Here is a 25,294-nt window from a genome sequence, read left to right as displayed (position 1 = left end):
TAGCCATGCTTGGGCAGGATGCGGGCCCTCTAGGTGGGCACTGAAGAGAACATGGCCACTGGTGTCTTCCGTGGGAGAGAAGCACGCAGCTCCCCTGGCTCGTTCCCCCGCGCGTCGCGCTGAAATCCAGCGGCGAGCGCCGGGGCTGCACCGCGGGGCCCGGGAGCGGGCGGCGGCCCCCGGCAGGGCCGGGATGCGGGGCGGGGAGCCGCGGGCGAGGCGGGGCGGCGCGGCGCGGCACGGCGGCTCCGCCGTGTGCATGTAGATGAGATCCCCCGGAGCACGTCACTCCGCACCGGCGCTCTGCGTTTGGGGCGGCGGAGAGCGAGGGCGGGCAAGCGGGAGCCGCCGGAGGAGGAGAGGCGGCGGCGGCGGCGGCTCCTCCGCAGCCAGCAGCGGCTCGGCTCCGCGCCCCGCGCTCCCTGCGCGGCCCCCCGCTCCATGCCGCCCAGCCCGCCGCGGCGCGGCCCCCGCGGGGCGAAGGCGGGCGCCGGGCGGGGAGCGGCGCGGCGGTGCTGAAGGACAGCTCCGCTCCGCTCCGCGCCCCTCCGCGCCGCTCCGCGCCCCGGGCGCGCCCCGTCGCCGGGTGGCCGTCAGGCCGCCGGCCGCCGCGCCTTGATGTGCCCCCCGCCACTGCGCCGGCGGCTCCCATGGCGGTGGCACGGAAAATCAAAACTTTGTTGACGGTGAACATCTTGGTCTTCGTGGGCATCATCCTCTTCTCCGTCTACTGCAGGATCCAGGACCGCTCCCAGGAGCTGGTGCAGATCGTCCGGAGCGCGGACCGCCGGGCCAGGAGCCGCGGCGCCAAGGTGGGCAGCCTGGCTGACAAGGAGTCCATCCTGCAGCGCCTGGACCACCTGGAGGAAGTGGTCTACAACCAGCTCAATGGTACGGAGGGCTGGGAGGGGGTGCGGCACCGGTCCCGTGGTGCCCTGTGTCCTGGGAGGGTGCTGCAGATGGGGGGAGAGCACCCGAAGTGCCCGCCCGCTGGGGAGGGAAGCCTGGGCACCATACGCACTGACCCCACTGCTGAAGTGCTGAAAAGAAAGGGGAAGAGGTGGCTGCAGGGTTTTGCTGGAGGGATTTGTCGATCACCCCCCGCCAACTCTCGGTCCAAAGTCGGGACTTCCTCAAGAGATGCAGAGTTAAGGAGGCTGCAGAGTTCATGGGTTTAAGGGTTGCTGGAAGTCCCTGTGAACTGTACCAGGTTTTACAGTTTGCCTGGATATATTAACTCTGCATGGGTAGGTGTTTGTATAGCAAATACACTGTTAGGTTATCGCTCGAAGTCATATACTCGGTCTCAGAACTAGTTTAAAAACATTCTACTGAGTTCTTGCGCTGTGTACTTTTAATAGTCTGTTTAAACATAGCACCCGTACGTTCCCTTAATGACTTTACCGTTTAAATTTGGTATTATCTTTGGTGAAGAGAGGAAGCATCCGTCACTTCTTTTTATGACATTCCATTCTAATTCACAAGCCTTGAAAAATCTCGGTAGGTAAGCAAAGAACCCTTCCATGGTAGTTAGAACAGGCTAAGCCGTGGAAGTTGTTATAAGACAACTAATGTTTCACATGGAAAGTAATTCTTCAAAACAAGTGCATTTGTATTTGCATAGATTCATGAAGTTCTAAATGTGGAACATCTAAGAAATAAGTATGTGATTAAATACATCAATGCTTTGGACAAGAAGAGGCTGAAGGAGTGAACTTTTACACGAAATTATAATATAAATGTAACATTTAGCGTCTAGCACCAAATAAAACTTCCAGCGTAAATGTGTTTAAGTACACCAAATGTGCTTCTAGGCTGCTTGTGAAAATCTTACTCGTAACATTGATTTAACAAAGGCTACTGTAGTTTCAAAATGCAGACAAATAGGAGGGTTAGGATAAAGTATATTTCCTATTACTACTTTCTGAATGACTGTGTAAATCTAAGTAGGTTAGACTGTTATGGTAATATGCAGTCTATGCCAGCAAGTGTTACAGAACAGGCATCCCCTTACGCACTCATCTGCATGAAACGGGGAAGAGAGAAGGGGAATGTGGAGTGTGGGTGTTAGTCGCAAAAATACACATTCATGAATTAGAGGGAAAGTGTCAACAGCTGTGTTTCCTAACCACATTTTGGAGCAGTTTTGAAGAATGTAAGATTTAAGAGGGAAATCCTCCTCCCAAATTCCACAAAGCCATAGAATTCCCAAACTAAATTAGATTAGTCCCCGGACTATGTCCATCGTAGCTCAACTGAATGGGTTTTTTGGCCCAAATTGATTTGTTCTTGGTGGTGGTCATAGGTGAGACTTCGGGTAGGATTTTACCTGCTCTGGGTTCATCTCGGCGTAGCAGCCCCTGGAGAATCGGCAGGAGTCCTTAATGTATTGGGCAGGCACCTTTGCACGTAATGACTGTGGCTTCACAGTAAACAGGAAGTTCTCTGTAAAGTATGCCTCTCTTCTGGGGACTTTTTTCTTCTTCTTTAATTTGGTTTGTTGGATATGGAAATTCACAGTGAAATTACTTTAATTGAAATGTTACGTTGCTTCTTCAGGTGATGATAAACACTGTAGGCAGTTTCTTCTTCATGAAAGTTCTTACACAGGAAAATACAGAAAGTTTTTCAAGCTGAGCAGTTCAAATTTCCTATTCATTGCCCTTTGCTTTCTCTCTGACATGGTTGTTTTTTTTATTACACAGTGGTACGTTAACACAGATTAATTATTTCACCATCGTTATGAAAAGATACCTTGTCACCTTCTGCTTTTTTTTTTTTTTCCATTCTGTGGCAGCAAAACCGAAAAGTCCTAAAAAATAAGGAGGTGCTCCACTGCAATCATCAGAGTTGCATCACTGTGAGTGAAATCAGGATCAAGCATCTATGTTTGGGTTTAGCTCACTGGTATTCCGGTTTTAATATGACTCATTACTTGTGCTATTACTGGGCATAGTGCTGCTCTGGCAGCATTGAGATTCAAGGGAGCCTGTCTGTGAAAATGCTGTACCGTGTCTCGTGGAAAGACTGGTATTACACAAGCACTCGTCTGCTCTGGAGCTGTGCAGTTTCATCCTAGCGTCGAGCAAGGTTTCTCAGACATTCTCCTGTATACTGCTTTATCACAAGGTTAGAGAGCTATCCCAGGCCTTCTTGGATGTTACTTTTTAATGAGGTGGGTCAAAGTCCCTTTTATAGGGAGAGACGGACATGGGTAGACAGATTTTATTCATAAGGAATATGAATTCCTTGCATACCCAGAACTCCTGCAAGCACCAGGAGTTTGAGTCCAGCTCAGTGTTATTGTTACAGTAGGTCTGTCCAGATCAGTATTTCAATTTCAGACTCTTGGTTCTTTCTGTTTTGAGATCAGCAAATTTAGAGCCACCTATTAAGCATCTTACATTTTTAGTAATAAAGTCTCGCTATTCTTCTATTTCATTTTTCTCTTCTATTCGGATTAGTCCTAAACTGGTAAGACCTTACCTGGATTTTCTAGGGACTCTGTTGAAGATCCAGTGTAACAGAAAGACACTTCTGTGAGAGACCAGCCCTGCAGCTGTAGCCATACAGAATTTTGTTTCTGTCACACTTATTTGTTTGCATGCAATCAGAGAAACGTTATTTGCAAGGGTACCTTCTGCAAGGAAAAATAAACACAAGCGGTAATGTTGCAAGTGTATCAAGAGGCAACCTAAAACTGATCACTAGAGAACTCATTATCTTTTCAGTCTGAATAAAAACTGTGCGTACAATGCCTGTGGAGGTGTGTGTACAATGCAGAGGACCACGCGTGAAAGTCAGGGGAAAGCTGGTCCTTGCAGTTATCTTTGACAGAACAAGAATTTTTAGAATAGAATGAATGAGAATTGCCATGATTCCTTGCAGAGTCTGCAGACGTACACCCAAACAATAGTTTTCAGTTGGCTCGTGATTTGGTTTTCTATCAACTTAGAAAAATAGTATTTTTGAAAGCTTTCTTTACGCTCAGTTGCTGCTGGTTTTGGTGGAAGTAAATGGATGGAGCGTGCAAAGGGAAAGGAAAGCAATGAAACGTGTCTGTGGAATTCCCTTGGTGAAACTTTATATTACCTCTTAATATTTGACTTTGGGTATGATATTTATTTTGGAAAACTGAGTTATTCAAGATCTAGTTCATCAATCTATATATTTTTTCATTTTTACTATGATATTTCTATTAATGACTATGATTTATTGTCAGTCAACACAGAACTAATGCTAGATAGACTTAGTAGCAATTCATGAAATGGCTTAATGATAACACCTTGGTATTTTCTTCCTTTGCCTCTATTTTTTGTAAAGGGGAAAAAAGAAAAAAGATTTAATTGACTGAATTTTTCCCCTAATCAGTTTTGCATCTGAGTCTGTTGCTAATGATTTACCATAGACGATAAAGAATTTTTGATGCCCCGACTACAGCATAACCTTTCATGCCAAAAGCAATTGAAGGGTCAGACTACAATTTCACTGTAATTGCCTTTTTCCCTTTTCACTGTCTCTTTCCAGTAATACACAACAATCAATACAGCATGTAATTAGATTTCATTCAATCTGCAAAGATTAAGAGAGTTTTCATCTTCTCATTATGTATGCTCATATCATGCCTTCCTACCCATGTCTTCTACGTTAGACCTCTTTGACCCGTTCTGTTGCAGACGTGGAGGGATAAGTTTGGAGTATTCCCTTGAATTTGGCAGATTATCATTCTTTACACATCATAATTTGATTTTGCTCTCTTTGGGAAGATTAAGTACAATAGCAATTTCCAGTATGATAAATGGGTTTTATATTGCGTATGCATTTCATGGAGGAGGCTGGGGAAAAAAAGTGGACAATTCACGTAATTGCAGCACACAGGCTCAGAATGATGGAAATAGCAGGTCCTAGGTGCAGAGGACTGATTCACGCAGACTGTGACTCCCGAGTTTTAGAGTGTACTGGAAGCAAAGTGATTGCATTTAAAATTCAGCCTGGCAATCTGCATACTTAAAAGGTACAGTAGTATTTTTAAAAGGACAGTCGATTCTTCATAGGCTTGAGGCTGGTTGAAAATGGTTCCAAATTTCCATATCGAAAGTAAGGGTTGGGAACAGGCTGCAAATGAATCATGTGAATGTCCACATCAGATTTGTCAAAAAGAAGCTTTTACAGCTGGTAACTTTCACTTGAAGAGTAATTCCTTTGCAGAGAAGAGAGGTAAATCCACGTGTGCATGGGGAAAGATTAAGTGTGACTGCCAGCCTTACGTTAACGACACTGCACCTCCTCCTACCCACGTACAGATTCTGGTGTTATAACTCTTTCTATTGAATTTGGTTATGGTCTGATGCTAACGTGCATCTGAGAAAATTAGCATATAATTATCTCCAAAAGTATCAACTTATTTGTGGGGACTGCTCTCAGCCATGTGCTTTCCTTGTACTGGTGAGAGGCGTCTGCGTGTGGTCTCATGTTGAGGATATTTTTAAGAAATGCAAGGTTGGGCCTAGTGAAGGCAGGAGTGAAAAATACCAACCGCATTTCCTTTTTCTTTTATTTTTAAGTTAGGCTGCAGTTTATCTGTTTACAACACAGCGTATAACAAGTATTTTCAATTGTTCTGGATCAGTTACTTAAGCTTAGGTAAGTAAACATGGTTACAGGCCTGACCTTCAGTATTGCAAAGTGATGGGCAAGTCCAAAAGACTGATTTCCACTTCACATGGGCTTTAGCTATGTTAGTCTTGATTTATGTAGCTGAGGAAACTCATAATCAGTGATTTCAGGAAGGCCAAGATTTTATTCCCCAAAATAAGGGAAGAAGACATCATGAGTCGATATTTGGATAACCCCCATATAAATATAATGTAATATTTTAAATAGTACTACTCTTATTTAGGCACTTCAGGAAGAAAAAGTCTAAAGGTTGGGTAGAAAAAAGAGGGTAAATCTCTTTTGTAAAATGGGAAAAATGGCATTCAACTCTTCAAAATATTGGAAATACAAAAAATATCTCTCCATTCCAGCAGCACATCAGTGATTTAAAAGTCTCTCCCTGTACTCTGTGTTTCATATACTGGTAAGTATTTTTTTATGTAATGTTTCTGCTTTTTGTGTTTGTAGCTGGGAAGAAAGCTTATTTTGACTGAAAAACCACGTGGTAATTTTATCATTGACTTATTTGTGCAGAACTTGAATCATTTGTACTATATAGGATTAAAAGCAATGTTCACAGAGGTGGAAAGAAAATCTTTGACTGATGTTGTTTTTGTTGCCTTTTAGGAGGTTTTCCAGTTCAGTCTCTTTCCATTTCTTTGTAGATGTGGCTAGAGTTGGAAAAGCAAATACGGGTCTGTCATCTTTCTAGTGAAGAGCTGCAGTGTGGTTGTTGCACATCTATAACCACCATACAGTTTTAGAGGATTAGAAAACCTGGCTTTGACTTAATACACTTGGTAGTGGGAGGTTGGGGTTGTTTTTTGAGTTTAGGGGTTTTTTTGTCAATTTGGTTTTTTTAAGTAAAGGCAGGTAGTAGTTAAACCAAGAGCATCATTTAAGAATGCAGTTCCAGCCACTGAGTGCATGGCTGCTCTCCAAGGAAATAATAAGATTTATGAAAGGAAGGAAAAGAAATGAGTCATTTTTAACAAATCTTCCTTTTATTAATGCCCCTCTCTAACCTTACTAATGAGTACTCAGTCTCTCTTTCTCAGTACACTTAGCATTCTTTTTTATTATTCTTATTATTTGTGGGGTTTCACTTGGTAGTCATTTCCATCACTTATTTTAAACTAACAAACTGAAAGGGGAAAAAAAAAAAAGAAAAGAAAAAGAGCCTATGATGTTCTGGATAACAGGAAGGAAGAAAGCCAATGACAGCAGAGCAGCTTCCAACCTTGTTGTAGTCCTATTGATCAAAACTGTCCTCTGAAATAAGAGAACTTTAGCTTCTGAGAATGAAAACCAGATAGAGATCCTCCCACTGACCCAAAGTCATCTTCTGCTGAGAGCACAGAGCTAAAGCAGCCAAGTGCTAATTGGATGTGTATATGGCTCGTGTCTGCTTTTCCTAAACCCCATAGCTATGGTGCCATGGAAATGGCTGTCAATAGCTGAAAGCCTCGTGGGTGGAGGCAAAACCCGTTTCAAGGACAGCATGGCAGATGCAAACAGATCAAAAATTGTCTTTCTGCCCTATAGTTTTTATCCTTTCAGGTGTTCTTTTGAATATCCAGGTTTCCCAGACGGTTTTGGAGACAAGCTACAGTGCAACTGACACTTGCTGGTTACTCAGCAAGTCCTGTAGGACATAAAAAGAGCATAAAAAGTACCTGTAGCAAGGCTGTCTCCTGAGCCAAGATTTGCTTGACTTATGGAACAGAAGGGAGAAATCAGGGAACAGCATGATGCAACTTGGTCTCAGGTCCTCTCATTTAGCCGGGGCTACTTTGAATTTAAATGCATGGTAGTACTGCTGGGGGTGAAGGTGACAATCTTGGTCTGTAATTTATTTTTCAGTCTAATCTGCTAGGCTTTCGAGTTCTTACTTGCAAACTCTCCAGTACACTGAAAAGTATGGGATTTCACCTAGTGAAGATAGCTTCAAAGCTTGGTAGGCTTCATCTTTTCAGTGTTGGTTTACCTCTAATTTCTGCTCTGTCGTCTTTCATTGCTCGCAGTATCTGCACTGGTAGCGTACAAGAGTGTAGCATGGATAACCTGTATGACTTCTCTGGCCTTGGTTTTTTGAACTGTGAAGCAGTAGGAAAGGATCTTCATTTCCATGAACAAGAGGTCCTCTAAAAGAGAGAATTGAGGATGGGATTACTATTTGTGGCAAAATGGTCTTTTCTTCAAATTGAGCTTCACCAGCTGGCTTGCTGAAGTGATGTCACACCTGTGATCTGGTGTAGGTCTAAATGGAGTGAGCTGTGTGTGTATATGCAAGTCTGTACATGTCCAGGGAAGTGGTATTTTGGAGCGGAGTTCTGCTTTCTTATCCCTCTGTTTGACATTCTCCTCCCACGGTGAGGGGAGTGGGCTTGTGCTTCTGTGGTTCTTTGCACTAGCTTTTTATTCCACCTGGTTTAGCTAAGTTGGACTCATTGCTAGGCATGGAAAGAGAGTGCAGCAGCACTTTCTGTGGGAAATCCAGTGGAACATCCAGAGGAGCTCTCAGACCAGTTTTTTACCCTTCTTACTGCATTTCTCAGGCCATTTCATTTCTGAATAATTGTGTATGTTTGTTTGTTTATGCCTCTTATGTCATCTTTCTGAAATGTGTGTTGAGAGGGCTCACTTCGATGACTATAGACAAGTTTGTTGGTCTTGTAGTAAGAGGAAGAAATGAGTGTCCTCAGGATAAAGTCAAGTCACTTGCTGTTTGCCGTCAGGCTAAGCTACTCTGTGTGCGTTCTGCCCAGTCTTGCAAAGCTGTCTTGTGAAGCAGATGTGGCTACCTGCCTGTCCCTTTTACTTTTTCTTGGATGACTTGTTCTGAGGGATCTGCTCTCAAGCCAAGGATGAGCCTGGGACCATGAACTGTTTTGTATCCTCAGTGAGGGGAGTCCTTAGTGAAACAATGCAGTAGAAAAGGGCCAGTTCTGGGAATCTCTGACAAATGGCAAAAGGCCTAATTTTTTTTTTTTTTTTTTTCCAAGTATGTCCTTGATTACTGGCTTTGGAGGAGAGTCCAAGGGCAGCTGCAGAGTAGATAGCTGAGGAGACAATAGACTGATTCTGCTTTGTCATCATGAGCAGTGTGGATGCCTAGTTTTCTCAGGGGCTGAAGAGTTGTCTAAGTAAATGAGGAAAACATTTTTAGAAAAGGTGAGAATACAGATTTCTGAATATTTTAAGCCTTGCATCACCTCCTATGGAGCCATTCTCTAGAAGCCCTGCCACCACAGACTGATTTATACTTTTAATACTTGAGCTGTAATTTGCATGTCATCCTGGGAGAATGGGCAATGATTAAGAAAACAAAACCAAGGAAAAGGTTTTTGAAACAGCTTCTCTAAGCGCTGCTGCTTAAAAATGGTTCTGTCAGGCAGAGGTATTTGGTGTCAGAATACTGACACAGGAGAGGGTTACCCATTTCACAGCATCACTTGGAAATCACATCTAAATAACCCAAACTCAGCGGATGAAATATGCCTAAAATATAAAGGAACATGTTGGGCTTTTGGGTTCTTTAGTGCATTTGCTTTCAAGCTTAATCTCCTGGGTTAAATCTTAGAATAAATGCCTAAGAGGCTGCTGTAATGCCAGTATCTGCCTTGGGTTGAATAGCCACTGTAAAATAGCATAGCACTGGCAAAAGCCAGGCTATCCCCCAACAGATCCCTGACGCCTCCTTCCTCTCCGCAAGGCCAAGACATGTCTGTGGAAAGAAGCTGCTGATGTTAAGGCCTTTGTTATCTGTGTGCCACTGGACTCTGCTCCAGGAGGGCAATTCCTTGGCTGTACAAACGACCGCTTTCCTCTCTTCAGGCAATTAGCTGCGGCAGGAGGGAGAGGAGAAAATCTGAGCCTGTGTAGGCAGAAGGCAGCCGTGGAACTCAATTATCTACGTTCTACTTACATTTCGGAGCTCTTACACAGGCAATCCAGTTGCCTTTACTGGAGTACTCATGAGAATAAGCGCTCGCTAGTGTAAGGGTCTCGCACACTTTACGAGGCATGACTCAAACCAGGTTTGCTAAAGCTGCATTTGAATCACTGCTTGGTACAAGCAGCATAAAAGGTCTACCAACTAGGCTTTAGTGTCTGATAAACTGATCAGGGAAGAAAATGGATCCTGCCAGGTCTCTCTCTTCTGTGAAGTTCTTTAAATATTCAGGTACTGTGAAACACAAGCACTACCTACAGAGGTTCACGCAGGGTTGTGTTAGACTATGCAGAGATACCTGTGAGGGGTATCCTCTGTCATAGACTTCACAGGCTCGGGAAGCACAGAGCTGGTCTCTGTGGGATTACCAGTGTGTTACTAGTTTTTGTTCCTGGGGAGAACTGTTAAAAACCATGTCTGTGATACAGTCCGCAGTCGTGTTTAGTCAGGAATCTAAGTCAGGTACAAATCCAACACTGCTTAGAGCAGACCGTAGATCCTGCCAACCCCTGTTCTGCTGTCAGCAGTGCATTGTGTGGACAGTGACAGATATTGCTGGTTGGATGGGGTAACTTGCTCAAATAGGTTTTTATGCCTGCAGCAATGATCAAAATTCTCCTCAGCTCACCCATGCACTTAGTTCTGTTGAAGTCAGTTGCCTAAATTCATCCGTGTTATTGATTCAAAAGCATCAGCACAGCCAGTAGTTATTAGCATAGTAACTCCAGTAGTAAATTTGGCCAAATGAAGGCCAAACTTCTGCCACGGGATGAACACTATATTGGCTAGTTATGATGATGTATGTGTAGTATAAAGGATGAATTCATGCTATGTCCCTGTACTACTTCAGTATGATTGAGAACAGGATCCTTCTTCCTTGAGGGTTTTTGAGTGATTCCCCTTTCTAGTATAGATCTGGTGAGCTTTGTGTTTCTACCTCTGACCCCTACTATTGGAGTCTTTGATTGATTGTGCGTTTGTGCTGTTTGGCTCCAGTTTGCATTTTGCAAAAAGAAGTACTCAGACCAGGAGGTCAGATTAGCAGCCTTATCGTGGCTGTCTTGCTCCTGGTATCTGAGCGAGCTTTGTTCCAAGATTGATTTCTCTGTTTCCACAACACTGCACAGTGCTATCTACTTACGTCTTCCCACACCCTGTCCGTTACGTATGCTGCTGGACACAACCCCCCATGCCTCAGCTGCTGCCTGTGCTCCCACGGACGAAGGTCCCCCATCCCTCAGCCAGTGCCTGCATGGTAGAAGCCCTTCACTTCTGACCTGTGAGATCTGCTTCTGCCTATGATAATTTTCGTCTCAGTTTGACAGCGCAGGGCAAATCGGTGCCTAACTCGCAGAGTCTAACTGCGGTCCAAAACTAGGCTTTTCCTCAAGATTTGATTGAATAAGTATTTTTAGCGTGCGTATGCAATTAAATGTGTATGGGTTATCTGCATCCTAGCTGAATGCTTTGACCACTAGTATGTTGTTTAAAAAACAAAACCAAAAGGAGGATCATATAATGTTCCCTTTCCTTTAGGTGAAGAATAAGACCTCTGCTGTATTCTTTAGAGCTTATGCAGGCCAATGTTTTCATGCTTCAAAGCAAGGATGGGACTTTTCATTCCCACCTTTTCAGCATCCTCTGTTGACTAGCCCCATCCCAAGCCTCAGCCAAAGGTTTGATCTCTCCCTGGAGGGAGAGCAGGTCCTTACTGCAAGCGCTAAGCTGGGACCCCAGATGCTAGCACCTAGGAGTTATCCTCAGTGCGTTAGAGCACTTCGGAATGCATCAAAAACTGGAACTTGTGCAAGGTCACACGCAGTCTCCAATTCCTGTTTCCCACAGCCCAGACTAGCGTCCTAGCCAAGGTACTGCCCTAGCGTTCCCAAAGCAAAAGGGGCTTTGTCGCACAGGAGCTCATTTTTCTTGGAAAGTATCCACCATGACAGGTGGAAAGCCCTGTCCTGCAATACTGGTGAAGTTTGTTTCTCATTTTGTCTCGGTGGCATTTTTGGTGGGGTGTTAGGGTTAATTGGTTGTTTTTCATTTGGATTCTTTATGCTGGTTTTGTATTTTATTTGGCAATGGGGCCTTACTGCCCTTTTAGAAATTGAATTTATTTTTTTTCTACAGCTCTCATATGCCTCTAGGATGTGAAGCTTTTGTAAATAAAAATGTATTTTTTGTTATATTAACTCATTTTCAAGCAAGCCTTGTGTTGTAGAAAAGATTAGTAGTATTCTTTCCTGTGCATACTGAACTGAAGGCAGTGATAAGACTAAAAATATCCCCAATTGAAATAGCATTGTATAACCCAAAGGTTAGTCTTCCTCGGGATTAAAATTTGCAGTTGCTTTATAGGTTCCTTGTAAGGCAGATTCCTAGTCATCCAGCCATGTGGAAAATGAGGCTACTGCTAGCTGCACGATTTTGCACCTATCTGCAAGATGCGATCCCGTTGGTGACGACCAGAAGCACAAAGTGGTGGTGTCAGCTGGCCAACGAGGCTTACGTATTCCTGTGTCGGTTGTGTTACAAGCGCTGTACTGGAGGTGCTGAGCAGGGACTGGGTGCTGTTCACACCTCTAATAGGAAACACAGATTTTGCTGCACAGAGCTGTTAATCCTAAAACATGATGATAGATTGCAGGCGGCTCCATGTAACAGATGGGAGTGGAGTATGAGGTAAGAGTGAGCCGATCATGCTCAAGTTATTAAACAACCTGATACTAAGCTGCCTAACTGCTGAAATAGTTGACGCTTACAACTTGCACAAGCAGTGAGTGGGTTTGGCTTGGAAAAACGAGTGGTTGAGTGGTTTAGATGTTAGCCTGTCTTAACCTTGGGTTTGGAAACCACATTTTGTTGGTAGTTCTGTTACATCATTTCTGTGTCACATGGAGAATCCCCAGAATCCAGATCTGCGATTTAGACTTCCGACTTCCAGCACCATGGCACGGACGTGGGCAGCCAAATGCTCCACTGGAGCCTGCTGGTGTATTTCTTCCTGGTGACCAGTCTTTTCTCCCACTTTTTAATGATGTTTTGCATCTGCTAGAGGTTGCAGCTCTCTCGACACTTGAAGAATGTCTTTTGTTTATTCACTGCTAGCATTGTAGGGAGCAGTGAAAAGATTTGCCGGTATTAATTAGAAATTTCCCATCTTTCTTCAATTTAATATTTGCCAAACTCACTCAATATATCCTTCCTGGGATGCTCCTTTAGGCGTATACCTGAACACGTCAGCACCTGCACTGAACGCTTTGCTCTCAGCTACTCCAGCTTTGAATACACAAAACCAATAATCTGATTTTAGACTTGTGCCAGCCTGATCCTCCTCCTGAAATAGATCCATCTGGCTCAATGCATTTTCATTCAACAGAAAATTAACTCTGGAACGGAAGTGGCTTTTATAATGCTAGCGTCCAGTGGGGTTATATGTAAAACCTCCTGTTTTCTGAAAGAGTCAGCTTGGTATGGTTCCCATATTCGCAGCCACGTTCCTGTTTCAGGCCTACAAAACCGCAAGCCAGGCTGCAGAGAGCCCTCTTAGATGAGGTCAGGGAATTAAGAATTTCTTCTGTGATTCATTCTGAACCCGATCTGCCTAATAACTGGATTCTTTGTCTCCCTCTTTCTGTCACACATTAAAAGTTCAGAAAGTGAGATTTTAAAGTCTTCGTTGCACAGTGAGAAGAGTGAACAGAAGACGTGGAAATGGAGGAGAAATACTCATGAGAGAACACAGACATGGCCTGACTTTGAGGCTGGGGTGGTGCAGGACTTTGCATATGTTGCAGGACTTGTTGTTTAGGCATCTCTCAGCCTTTAATCATACTGACAAGAAGCTGAGGCACAAATACTGCTGTCTTAGAGACACAGTGGAGGCTGTGGAAGAGTGAGACCAGTGAAACACTTTGTAAAATTTTTCTTATGAAAGTTTCTTATAGTCAATGAAGTAAGCATGGGAGTAGAGAACTGGAATCAGGGTCCGTGCATGAGTCACGCTAGGACTGCTCTAGCCCTAAGGAGAGGTGGAGCTCCCCGTTGCAGCACAATGTACAACAGGTTCTTCTGGTAAAGCCCATAACACAGTTTGACAATTCATGTTAACGTAGATTGTTGATAACTATTCTGGACCAGAATTTCAAGTGATAAAGGCTGTGTCTTGCATAGCCTACTTATGGCGCTGTAGTAGCACGATCAGAATCGGGCCCAAAGGACAGGGCAGCTAATGCGGGATCAACACCAATTAGACATGACCCTGCGATGCTCTGTGTGATGGTAGGCTGAGATATCCTCTGTACACTGTACTATCAGGAAACAAAACTGGATACTTCTGGATATAAATTTGTTTTAGAAAAAGAAGTCAGCGTATGATCTTTTGGTTTTGTCCCTGACCTGGAAGAAGATGCCTCTAAACTGTTTGATGGGTGATATTGCACACCTATGGCTTCTCTATGCTAGATACGAGTGTCAGCATATAGTTGTGAAACTAGAGGTTGATTATTTTCAAAAGTATTTTGACAGATACTGAACTGACAAATTCCCTGTTAAAAAAAAAAAAAAAAGATTTCTGTTTGATACTCTGCTGGTGAGGCTGTGTGGATTTGGGATCATACCGTCCTTTATATTCCTTGCAAAGGTAGGGAGAGAAAAGCTGTCCTACTATAAACAATCAGAAGGATTAATTTCTTAATAAATGCCAGGGGAAACAGGCAGAGTTGCATGGAGTGGTGTGTCCCGCCGTCATGGTGCCTCATCTCTAAATCTGTGTCTCTCCCTTCCTAAGGGAAGAGGTACTAATTTAGTGAGTCAGGCATTTCCATATGAATTTTCTTTAACATGGTATCTTTACAGGGAAAGTGGTTTTAAATGGGGTCACAGACATACCTCATTATTTCATTAGGAATCCCCTAATCTGTGACCAAAAACCATGCTGTTTTATCACTTAACCTGGTTCTCATCATTGCCACTAACGCCTGATGAGAAGCGTGTGTAAGCTCACAGGAACCGGGGGCTAAAGGAGCAGCTTCAGTTCTAGCTTTTGAGAACATATTTAGAGCTGCTGAAATACAAGACCTGGGCTTCGGAGACCCGGGCTTCATTTCCAGGTGTGCTTTTCCTTTGCTCTCTAGCTGTGGTGTCAGCTCATCTCTCTCCTCATTTCCTTTTCCTCCCCTTATCTGTGTCCTCTATTTAAACTGAGGAGGTCTGAGTCCAGACTAGGCTGTGCAGCGTCTTACCTCATGATATTGTTAATCAATGATATAACAAACAGCTAGACATCCAGTAATTACCACCATTAATCCTAAAAATGAGTGTTTAGTTCCTTGAGCAGCAAAAGCAAGAAAGCTGCCTTTGTTGTGGGTTGGTATCCTGGAGGTGAATCTTGAGTGGTCCCTAATAGCTGCAATGGGTCTCTCGTATTTGATCTTTCACTGAACCTCTTCTCTCAGCAGGAACATTTTAATGCCATTTTCTTCCCAGATGTCGACTTTTGTGACACTTGCAGAAATGCCATTTTTGGGGACCTTTGACTGTCTGCCAAGCTTTGGCTGAAATTAGACACGGCCCTCTAAATCTAACGAGCAGAGGGGAGGGGAGGGTATGAGAGAGGGAAGCAGACTGATAGACAAATGCAGACAGCATGATCCCGCAAACTGTTTTTTCTTAGCAAACCAGGCTAAGAATCGTATTGGTGACAAATGGGATTTTTACTCGTTTAACCACAAACATGAAAATCAAGTTCTTAGCTTTTAAAGGACCCAGACTCAGATCTTCACACGGAATTCTTCTGCTTGCTCTGTTAATTGGCAATATGTTAATGCAAGCATTTTTTCTCTGCTTTCCTGCTTACTTCAGTTAATAACAATAGCAGCATGAAATGTCTCTGACACTACAGCAGTACTGCAGGAGAGCCTCCTTTATTCTCAGCTTCCTAAAACGGCAGACGTGGGTCCCACTAGTTTGTCTCATTGCCTTTCAGTAGTGACTGAATAATTAAAGTATGCGAGGAGCAGAGAAATGATCCTGTGCTGCTCTTTGCTAGGCAGCGTGAAGCGTGCCCTGCTGCTCATCTCATCAGATACCCTTCACGGCCCAGGGGGCTCAGCTCAGCATTGGCTTTGACTGGGACCAGTTGGTGCTGGAAAGCTCCTTCTGCTTATGGGAAGCGTGGGTCTGACCTGAAGTTTCAGTGCGACAGGATGGCACATCTGCTTTGTGTCCTTGAGGAGTGATGAGCCCAAGCTGTGAGCTCAAACCTCGGTTTTCTGAAATTCAAATTCTGATTCATACCTGTCTCTTCACGGAAGGATCATCTTCTCCTGTGTAAAGGCACCTTCTATCACTGTCTTCATTTTTCTCTTTACTGTGTAATTTAACATCTCATAATGTAGTCATAAGTACAAACCTGAGACACATCAGGGTACAGGAACATTTATTCTTTTACGGAGTTTCTGCATAAAGTAAAGGAAAGATTGACGAAAAATTGAGTCTCTGAAAACTTGAATTTCTTTTTACATTGCCTTGGTAGAAACCAGATGAGCACTATTGCAGTCAGTGGCATTAGGAAGGTAAATTGGAGAAGCCTGATCCACAATTTAAAAAACCAAATGGCCGTTGTCTTTATATATGATCTGAATTCTACGTGCGTGTGATAGCTTTAAACATGCTCTGTAGGTGGACCGAAGTAGCATGTTGTTACCAAATGCACCCCCTCTTTGTCAAACAAAGCCCACTTTGTCTTGCAGCGAGTCTGTCAGGGCCTAAACTAGCCGTAGGTCACAGTCAATTCGTAAAAATACCAACACGCAATGAAGCCAATCTTGTTAATAATGAATCAGGTATTATAGCAGTGCTGGGTTTTAAAGTGCCTGTAACAGTGGATCATAGCTTTCGCGCTCCTGGAAGTCTGAGTCAATTTATCTTTATATCAACAATAAACCAGAAAGGCCAGAAATCAAAGTAAGCAATGTTTTTATTACCGCTTTTAAATAGAACATTGTGCCAATATTTTTTCCCTAACATTACATCTTTATTTTCTCAAATTTACTAACAATTGCTATTTATCCTCATTTCTCCTTTCGTCTGCAAAACTATCTCATCCTTTGATTTACTTCCTCCAGAGAACATAGTACCTAATTCTTTTTATTTTTCCCTGATAAATCCCTGATTAATTGTATGTTATAAGCTATCCATGCAACATTGTGTCTTTCATTTCTAAATAGGCTTTCTTTTATGAATTTCAAAAGGGAACACTTTTCTCTCTGGAGCCAAAACCAAATCTAGGCTCAACATTTCCTTAAACAATAGCAAGGCACTTCAAAACCAAGTCTAATTCTCAGCACTGTAGACAACTTCTCCTCCCAGTCCTCCTCTGTGAGCAGGAGAGAATGAGACCTTTCGTTGTGGTGCATCCTCGAATAGATCTGCTATAAATGTGGTTGCCAATTTATCTCACCAATTAGAACTCTGCATAGTAACTTTCTTCAACCACTTTAGCTTCAGAGGTGCCAGAAATTGTTGATTTGTAAGGATTTTGGTTCAGATGCTGGATTCCGGGCTGTATTTTTGCTGTTTCAAATGTGTCCTGTATTTGGTTTTGAACTGACTTGTCCTGCTGGTAGAAAATGAAATCACGTGCGTATTCAGAGGTCGATGGAAGGAGGCACTGCAGCCTGGCATTGACAAGCAAGGCACAGCTGTAGTGTATGCTGACATGAGATATGAAAATGAAGTGAAGGGAGGAAAGAGGAGGAAAAGCGGAGATGCAAGTTCTATCTCAAACCAAATTTCCAAGCCAAACTCCCTGAGAGGTGTTAAAGATGTGCCTGAGAAAGCAGCACACAAACACAGTTCAAGAAAAATACACATATCTACAGATGTAAAATAGGCAGTCTGTCAGGAAAATGAGTATGTTTTGAAGCCAGCCATCAATATTGCTGTGTAATGATGCAAAAGAAAAGTATGTCACCTTTAAAGAGCCTGGAAGGCAATATCACACTGAAAGGAAAACGGAGGAATCAAGGCGCTCTCTGGCTCCTGTCAAAACCGATATCCAAATTAACTGATTTTCAAGTGTGGGCCCTTGAAGAGATCTGATGGGAGTATTAGAAATCTCATGTCCTCAGTGGCAGCTGATCTCTTCTACCATCTGTTCCCAAGGAGAACTGCCTGGTGATAAGATTGAGAGGCAGCAGATAGAGAACCAGCACTGCTCTGACAGAACTGGGGACCTTTTCAGATCATTTGATGCTCTCATGGCCAGCGACGACCCTGGCCAGCGACCCTCGGAGCATGGAAGGGAGAAGAGTGGACGTAGCCAGCAGGTCTGTAGGTGTTGTGTTGTCTCTTTGTTGGAGTTGCAGTGCCAGACGTGGACGTGGTGAGTAATTTCACAGCTGTGGAACATCGAGATCCTACTTGCAAGCATGATGTGATTTTGAGTTCCAGCAGCTACTGCGGCTGGGTTTAATGCTGTCATCCTCTGCTGTGTAAAATGGGCTGAACAACCGGGAGCTTTTCAGTCATACAAATGGCAAGTGTTGTATGCGACTTTGTTACTGGGAAAGCTGCCTGTGTGATTATGTTAGTTTAATTTAATAGCAGACTGTTTAGGTAAATGAGCAGGGAGGCATATGAATGTCTGCAAATAATGTGGACCGTGATTGCAAAACGATGCTGCAGGAGATGGGCTTGTCTGGCCCTCGTCGAGAGCTCACCAAACGCCCTTGAGCAGGGAGAGAAGAGTCTTGCTTAGTCTTGGGCACAAGCCCTCTGAGACAGAGCGGAGTCCCAAGGGTGCCTGACTGAAACCTGGGCTGAAGGGAAGTGATTTGGCAGGCTGGACAATGCCAGATGCGGTACAACCTCTGGTTACTTTAGACTTTAATATCAGCACAATAGAGTCTAGAGTGGTACCAGCCTGCATAGGACCTGAAGTTAGATCGATATGCTTTTTTTAGATTCCTCATATTTAAAGATAATTTCTTCCTTATGGAACCTAACCCTGTGGGATTTACTGCTGTAGTTGAGCTGGTCTGAGAATAGGCCAGTCAGGGATTTCTCATCCAGAATTGCGTCAGAAATCAAAGGGGTATTTTTAATGGGTAGCGACATGCAGTCAGCTCTGTAGGTGCAAGAAAATGTCATTGTATCCAACAGCATCTTTTCAGCTGTGGGGTCCGTCCTGTCAGACCTTGGGTCCGATCTCCCTTCCTGCAATGGTCTGCTGCTTCCCTTCCCTACCTCTGATTCACACGAGCAAACTCCTTGTTTTTCAAAAGCTCTTTTCCTCATTTATGAAATGAAAGCCCTTTAACTTGGCTCGGAGCAGCTCGTTCCTGCATCTGATTAAACAGCCCCAAAGTTTTAGCTCTTGCACCTTGGAGCTTTTCAAGAAGAACTCCCTTTCCCTTTCTCTAGAATGGCTCTTCTATCATTTTAATGATCACTTTTCCCCAGGAGTTCTCATCTCTGTTTCCCTGGAAAAATTAAAGAAAGTCTAATATATTGATGCAGATGATCCATTTCATGTGAGTCAGTGCCATTCTGACCGTGACAACACCAGAGAATTCATTGCTGCCGGAGGCCGCTGAATCCAGTATTAGTGGCTGGGCTTTTAAAGGACAGTGGGTAGTTTTAAGCCCTATTTCTACCTGTCTGAGTTAAGATAATGCGGGTAATCTAATGTTATGCTTCAGGGCTTTAGTTACCTGCCTGTAGGGTTGAGAAGGGAACTCTGCTTCCAGGGACTGTGCAGGGTTTAATTGGCCAAGTGCTTTATGATTTGTGTTTCGTTTCCTCTGAAGCCTCAGGTACTGGCTACTGCCAGAGGCCAGATACCGAACTGATGACACTCACATTTTGTCTCCTTTTAATACCAGCGGGCTGCCGGGCAGTTACACCAACGTTTCAGCTCCCCCTCTCCCAACTCCAGATTTATGCCACCACCAGAGGAGGAGTTTTCTGGCTTTCCTCCAAAGCCCTGAAGAGAAAAATCCATTTTATATGTTTCACCAGCACAAGCCACAAGTCAGCTGGGATTTTAAAACTTCTAGAAGAATCTTGGCATTTGTTACTTATTTAAAGAAAACAAACTGATCTTTCTCTGTGAATGATCTTTTTGATCATTAAAATTAAAAACAAATCAGAATCGCACACATATAATTTAGGATTGTGCATATGGGGTAGGCTCTTTTTTTTGTTACTCAAAATTTAGGTTTAAAAATTTATCACCTAGATCTCCCTTGTTTAAGGATCCCTGCTCTTTAGGAAATTGATTTTGCTTATATCAAGGCTCTGACAAAACTCTGGTATCTCTCTTATTATCTACAGGCTTGGGATCAGTGTTCTACCTCGCAAATGGGGTTTTATCTTCATCTCCAGTGGTCTGTGTTGCTCCTATTTCTTGGTCCTTCCAGTCATCAATCTGTTTATCTCCTCCTGAATTATCTGTTGTAATTAGAATACATTTTCTCATCTCAAGGGGAAACCAGCTCCAAATGAGTATTCTATAAAAGCAATTACTTTTGATATTAGATATCTGTACATAAAACCACAGTATTTCTTCCAATTAAAAAGCACTAATGAATTTTGTGTCTAGAGAGGGAGTAGCCTATGCAATGCTACTGTTTCTGCTAAGCCAATGAACAAAAAATTAGGCCTGTGAGAGGGCTGATGAAGCCAGCAGCGGCATGTGTGAAACACCTTTGAATACTGGGGCAGGGAGCGAAAATGGCTCCGCAAGGACATATGTTCCTTTTGTCCCCCAACAGGCCTATTGTATGTATTGATGGACTTGGTCGTTCTCCACATTGTGTCAAGACGATTAACACAGTTTTTCCTGCTATGTTTGTCTCCTACACCTGGCCCTCCATTACGCATTTTTCTTTGCATTTCCTCAGATATTCCTCTCTTCTTCCTCAAAGTCTTAGGTCATGCACTAGGAATCTTGCATTTGGCATGAACCAGCTTTACCAAAGATCTCCATGTGGGCTCCTTCCCTCTGTAGGCACAGGAGGAGTTGTGCTGAGCCTTCTCAGTGGGAAATCTGTCTTACATGTCTCAGAACTGTCATCCTTCATCATCTCAAAATAACCTGAGTGAGTAGGGAGCTTTTATTACAAGCTTTTTTACAGAAGGAATCATTTGAGAAACATCTCGATCATGTTATTTTGTTGAAGACTATAAACCTGTCCCTAGGTTACTCTCCCATAGGAATCATCTCCTTTTCAGCCCCAAGCAGCCATCTGTGTATGGGGAGCACATTTTGATAGAATCTGTTCAATGGGGTAGAAAAGAAGATCCTCCAGTGGGCAATGAAACAACATGTTTTCTTGCTGTTGTGACAAGGATGAAATCCACAGGCCGCTGTTGCCCTGCAACCTCTGCCTCTCTTACTGATCCATGGTGTCTTGTTGTCTTCTTCCCTGATTATCTTTTTGCATCTGTTTCTTGTCTTCAACATCGATAGCGAGCTCTTTGGGGTAGAAACTGTCTTTCTGGGCTCGTGTAGCATCTGCTACAATGGTGTCCTGAATCTAGACTAAGTGTCATGAAAACACTAAGAAAAAAAGCTGTTCTGGCCAAATCCTGTCCTGATAGGGCTTCCTATAAAGGGTTTAAGGATTAATGCATCAATACGGTAGGGGCAGAGCGTGTAGGATGGAACAAGGGGCAGCTTCCAGCCCAGATGCTGATAACAGCCCTGGGCATTTTTATGCCATTTTCCTTCTAATGTCCTTTGAGCACTTGACAGATATTCATAGGCTGTGCCTCAGAGTGCTCTCTGCAACCGGGAAATGTCCCCATTTTAAAAAAGAAGATGAAACGCGGGGCAAAGCACATAAGGGGTTGGATATCAGTCCTCTTGCCAGATAATTTGTCCTAATCTACATCATTTCCAAGGCTCCTGATTCTGCACTCTCTCTGCCTGACTAGCTTCTGTGGGCAGAAGAGGAACAGCCCTCCTACAAGCAGAGCTGCCAAATCACTTCATCGCTTCACCGCTGTTCAGCAGTCTTCTCGCAGATAAATATCTTAGAGGATTGTCAATCATCTGTGGATGAAGGTTGAGAAACACGATCTCAGGCTCCCACTTGAACAGAGAGAAGGGTCTGGAGATGAGGTCAAGGTAAAAAAATGCTGCACCACCTAGTTTCTAGAGCCAAAACGTTGCACATCAAGTGCTTCAGCTTTACAAGTTACTGTACTTTTTTCCTTTTCAAACCATCAGCCATAGGATACTGTTTGTCTCCTCCCTGGTATATCTTCAGGGATACTTGGGGCTGATACTGGATATGAGGGGTCATAAATCTTTCAAGCAAGGATGCAGCAAACTTGATTACAACTATAAAAATAGGACTGTATTTTGGATTTCAGATAAATGGAAGTGCTGGAGTCATTTAAATTGCATGGGGTTTTGTTTGTTGCTCTCCTCTTTGCGGAGAGTTGGAGCCTGTGTCCCCATAGAGTGCGATTTGGTGAATGTTTCTGTACGTAAAACTAAATCTCATCCACATACAGCATTCCTTCTAGCTCAGAAAGTAAGCACCTTTGATATGGACAAAATTCAGATCAGTTCCCCGGGCAGCAAATCTTAGACATTATGTAGGCTTACTGCAGGGCGGTGGCAGGAGAAACGGAGTAGGGATATGCAGAAATTAAGGGCCGGGCTCTGTTTAACATTTAGATTGAATCATGAACCAGACACTACTGACTCCTCATGCTGCATACTACTGTTTGCAAAGTTGACTGAAATAATGTCAAATAGTGAAATATTTTCAAATAAGATTTTTTTTCTGGATATTGTTGATCCTTGTGCTTGCAACTGCAAAATGCTTTTAGTTTTCCACCTTTAACTTTGGTGCACTGAGCTGCTAATGCATTCAGCAAATTTATGCCTGTGGGACAAAACAATTTTTTTATATTCTGCAAGGCAATAATCACAGAGAGCCACTCTTTAGCTATGGTCATTTTTTCATTAACCACAGTTTGTGCAGTATTTATGGGAGGCAATGAGAGAGGCAGATACTTGGTTTTGGCAAATTTTTGCACGGGATCCTTTGGCAAAAATGAAGCATACAGCATGGGAGAGAGAGGAAAAAGAAAGCACGGGCTGTGAAACTTCCTCAGCGTTTTGGCAGAGTCAGGGTGGTATCATGGGATGGACAAGAGAGAAATACCATTCTACGTGTGATACCATATGATACCACCCCACGCTGTTAGCTCCTGCTGACGTCGCTGGACAGAAGGTGCTTCAGCTTTTGCCAGGGTAGGCCTGTGTTAGAAACTGAGGGAGGCTGCTTTTTAATTCCAAATTAATCACAACAGGACAAGAATTCAGGCAGTCACTGCTTTTGATTTCTGGCTCCACCACCACATCTTGTGCAAACCTGGGGAGTTCCTTAATCTTTCAGCAGATCATTTCTGCCCAAAGGTGGGTAGGATGACTCCTTCCAACCTCAAGGGGCATTGGGAGTCCAACCTCACTGGTGTTTGGGAGGCACTGGGATACATCAGTGATGGCTGCAAAAGAGCTCCAAGTACTGTAACTTCCTGCACAGGGGGGGCTGCTTTGTATTCAGTAGCCCAATGAAAGGACGTGTGGACAAGCTCGTGCAAAAACACTATCCTGGAGCACCGCAACAGCTAAAGTACCCAAGGGAGAAGGGATTTGTTTATTTCTGAAAGAGAGATCTTTTTCTGATAATGAATCTCAAGCCCCAAATCTGCTTCTTTTGGAATGTAGTAAATAACTTGGGTGCTTTTTATCCAGAGATTTTGAAACGTTTTGTAAAAGTAGTTACTGCTGCCATTTTGTAGCTTCTGTATACGTTCCCTTCTTTGTCAAACCATCTGCCTGGTGGGACTCATCAGCTCAATTTGGAATTGAGACAAAGCTCGTGGCTCCTTTTCTCCCGGCTGTAGCACCTGTGCCCCATAGGGACTTGCTTAGCCTCCCCAGGAGGTCTGCTCTGGCACCCGGTCTGGGCAACGTACTGAACTGAGCAGCCGACCAGAGCGTCCCGGGGCTGTGCTAGGTGCGTATGGGAGGGAAGGCACTGTTCACGCGATTGAGGCGCTCTCTGATGTAAACATGTTATTTTAGAAAACTTGTTCCTCTTAGTTATTTTTAGAGATCACTAAAATGGAGCTATAAACAGCAAGACAACTGGTGAGCTGAGACCTTTTGCTTAGTGTTGAACAGCTCGCTCATGTTGCTCTTTCTTCCTCCTCCTCCTCCAACCAGCTGCTTTTCTTGTGCATCTGCTTCGCTCTAACATGCGCTGGTAACTCCTGAAGGAGGAAGACCAATTTTTTCCTCGATGCCTACAGATATGCCAGTCAGTGAGGCTGTAACCTTCACCTGAAGTTTCTAGTTGCGACAGAACAAGATTACAAAATTAGCGTAATACAGTAACTCAAGATGGAAGCGTTAGGGCTGATTCATTAGATGGAACTAATTTAATACCTGCTTCCAAAAGGGTGGTTTAGTATAGGAGTAGCTTAAAAAAAATGTTGTAAGCTGAGTCTCGTTTTAGCTATGTTACTGAACCTATTCTAGAGTCTATGAACCTTTTTCTTTTCTTTTAAAAGATATAACTGGAAATGCTAAAAGTCAGCTTTGTCAATCTATGTAGAGTTGCTATTGCCCCTGAATCCTTTTTTTTTTTTTTTCCGTGGTTAAACTAGGATCTAAAGATTTTTATTGCCTTACAAGGTATGCAGGGATGTTTTCAACTGAGAAATCAGAATTGAAAAAGGAAGGAAACAACTGTTTTGCTGATGAGTTTTATGTTTCCTGTTTAAAAGAGAGAGAAGTGTTTCAGGGGTCACAGGTAAAACTGCTGGGTGACTATGCCAGTTTTTTAAGAAGGAAATGTTTTATTCCCTCCTTTTAAGGTGCTAGGAACCAGAATACTTTTGTGTAGTTATTCAAGAGTGCATATGATCTAAGTCTAGATAAAGCTCAGAAGTTTGGCTTTGGAGCCCTTCTCCACCTAAGACTGAGGCAGGTCAGCAAGGGCGTTTCAGAGATTTTGCAGCAGTTTTGTCAGTGCTTACCAAATCTGGTGGCACTGGTGATGGAGCTGGCCTTGTGATTGTGCCCAACATCCCTGGTACCACCTGGGCAGACTTCTGATGAAAGAGGGGTGAGGTGTGGGAGCAGAACCACAGCTGCTGGAGGGGAGGTGGCCTTGCCAGAAGTGGCAGGACAGCCAGGAAAAGGCTAAGAACAGACCTGTGCTATTGTGAATGCGGGTGTATAATTATTCGCAATCGCTTATTTTTATTTTGAATTGGTAAAAGGTTAATGATGTCTAAGAACCTTGGCTGAACCTGATATACAGCTGCCTGTAATTGTGTTGCAAATGAAAAAACAAAAAAAGGACACTAAAATAATCACAGATGTAGTTTGATCTTGCTTTTGCCATAGTTCCTCACGTGTTCCTCTTCAGTAATTTTCCCATTGTGACAGGGTTTATAGTGAAAAATAGAAGGTCTCTTCCTAGAAAATTATGCATCCTGCGGAGTAATTAATCTGGTTAAGAAACTAAGACTGGTTCATTCTGCTCTCCATTCTCCCAGCAATTTCTTTCTTACACAGAAATCTCTGCAGTGAGAGCAATAAATTTGAAATGAGTGACAGACACTAATTATTTGTGACCTCATTGT

The 25,294-nt window shown here is 43.4% G+C and overlaps 1 protein-coding gene across 1 annotated transcript in view; it reads left to right on the top strand.

The window, feature by feature from the left end:
- Nucleotides 1-650: 650 nt before the first annotated feature.
- The window catches only part of GALNT9 (polypeptide N-acetylgalactosaminyltransferase 9), a 158,649-nt gene continuing 134,005 nt past the window's right edge, over nt 651-25,294 (top strand). Inside the window, exon 1 of the mRNA XM_075516086.1 lies at nt 651-891. Coding sequence (XP_075372201.1) covers nt 651-891 — 241 coding nt within the window. The remainder of the gene's footprint in view (nt 892-25,294) is intronic.

Source organism: Mycteria americana, chromosome 13 (genome assembly GCF_035582795.1).
Source record: "Mycteria americana isolate JAX WOST 10 ecotype Jacksonville Zoo and Gardens chromosome 13, USCA_MyAme_1.0, whole genome shotgun sequence".
Classification (NCBI taxonomy): domain Eukaryota; kingdom Metazoa; phylum Chordata; class Aves; order Ciconiiformes; family Ciconiidae; genus Mycteria; species Mycteria americana.
The sequence above is the reverse complement of the archived record's forward strand: the minus strand, read 5'-3'. Positions and strand labels throughout refer to the sequence as shown.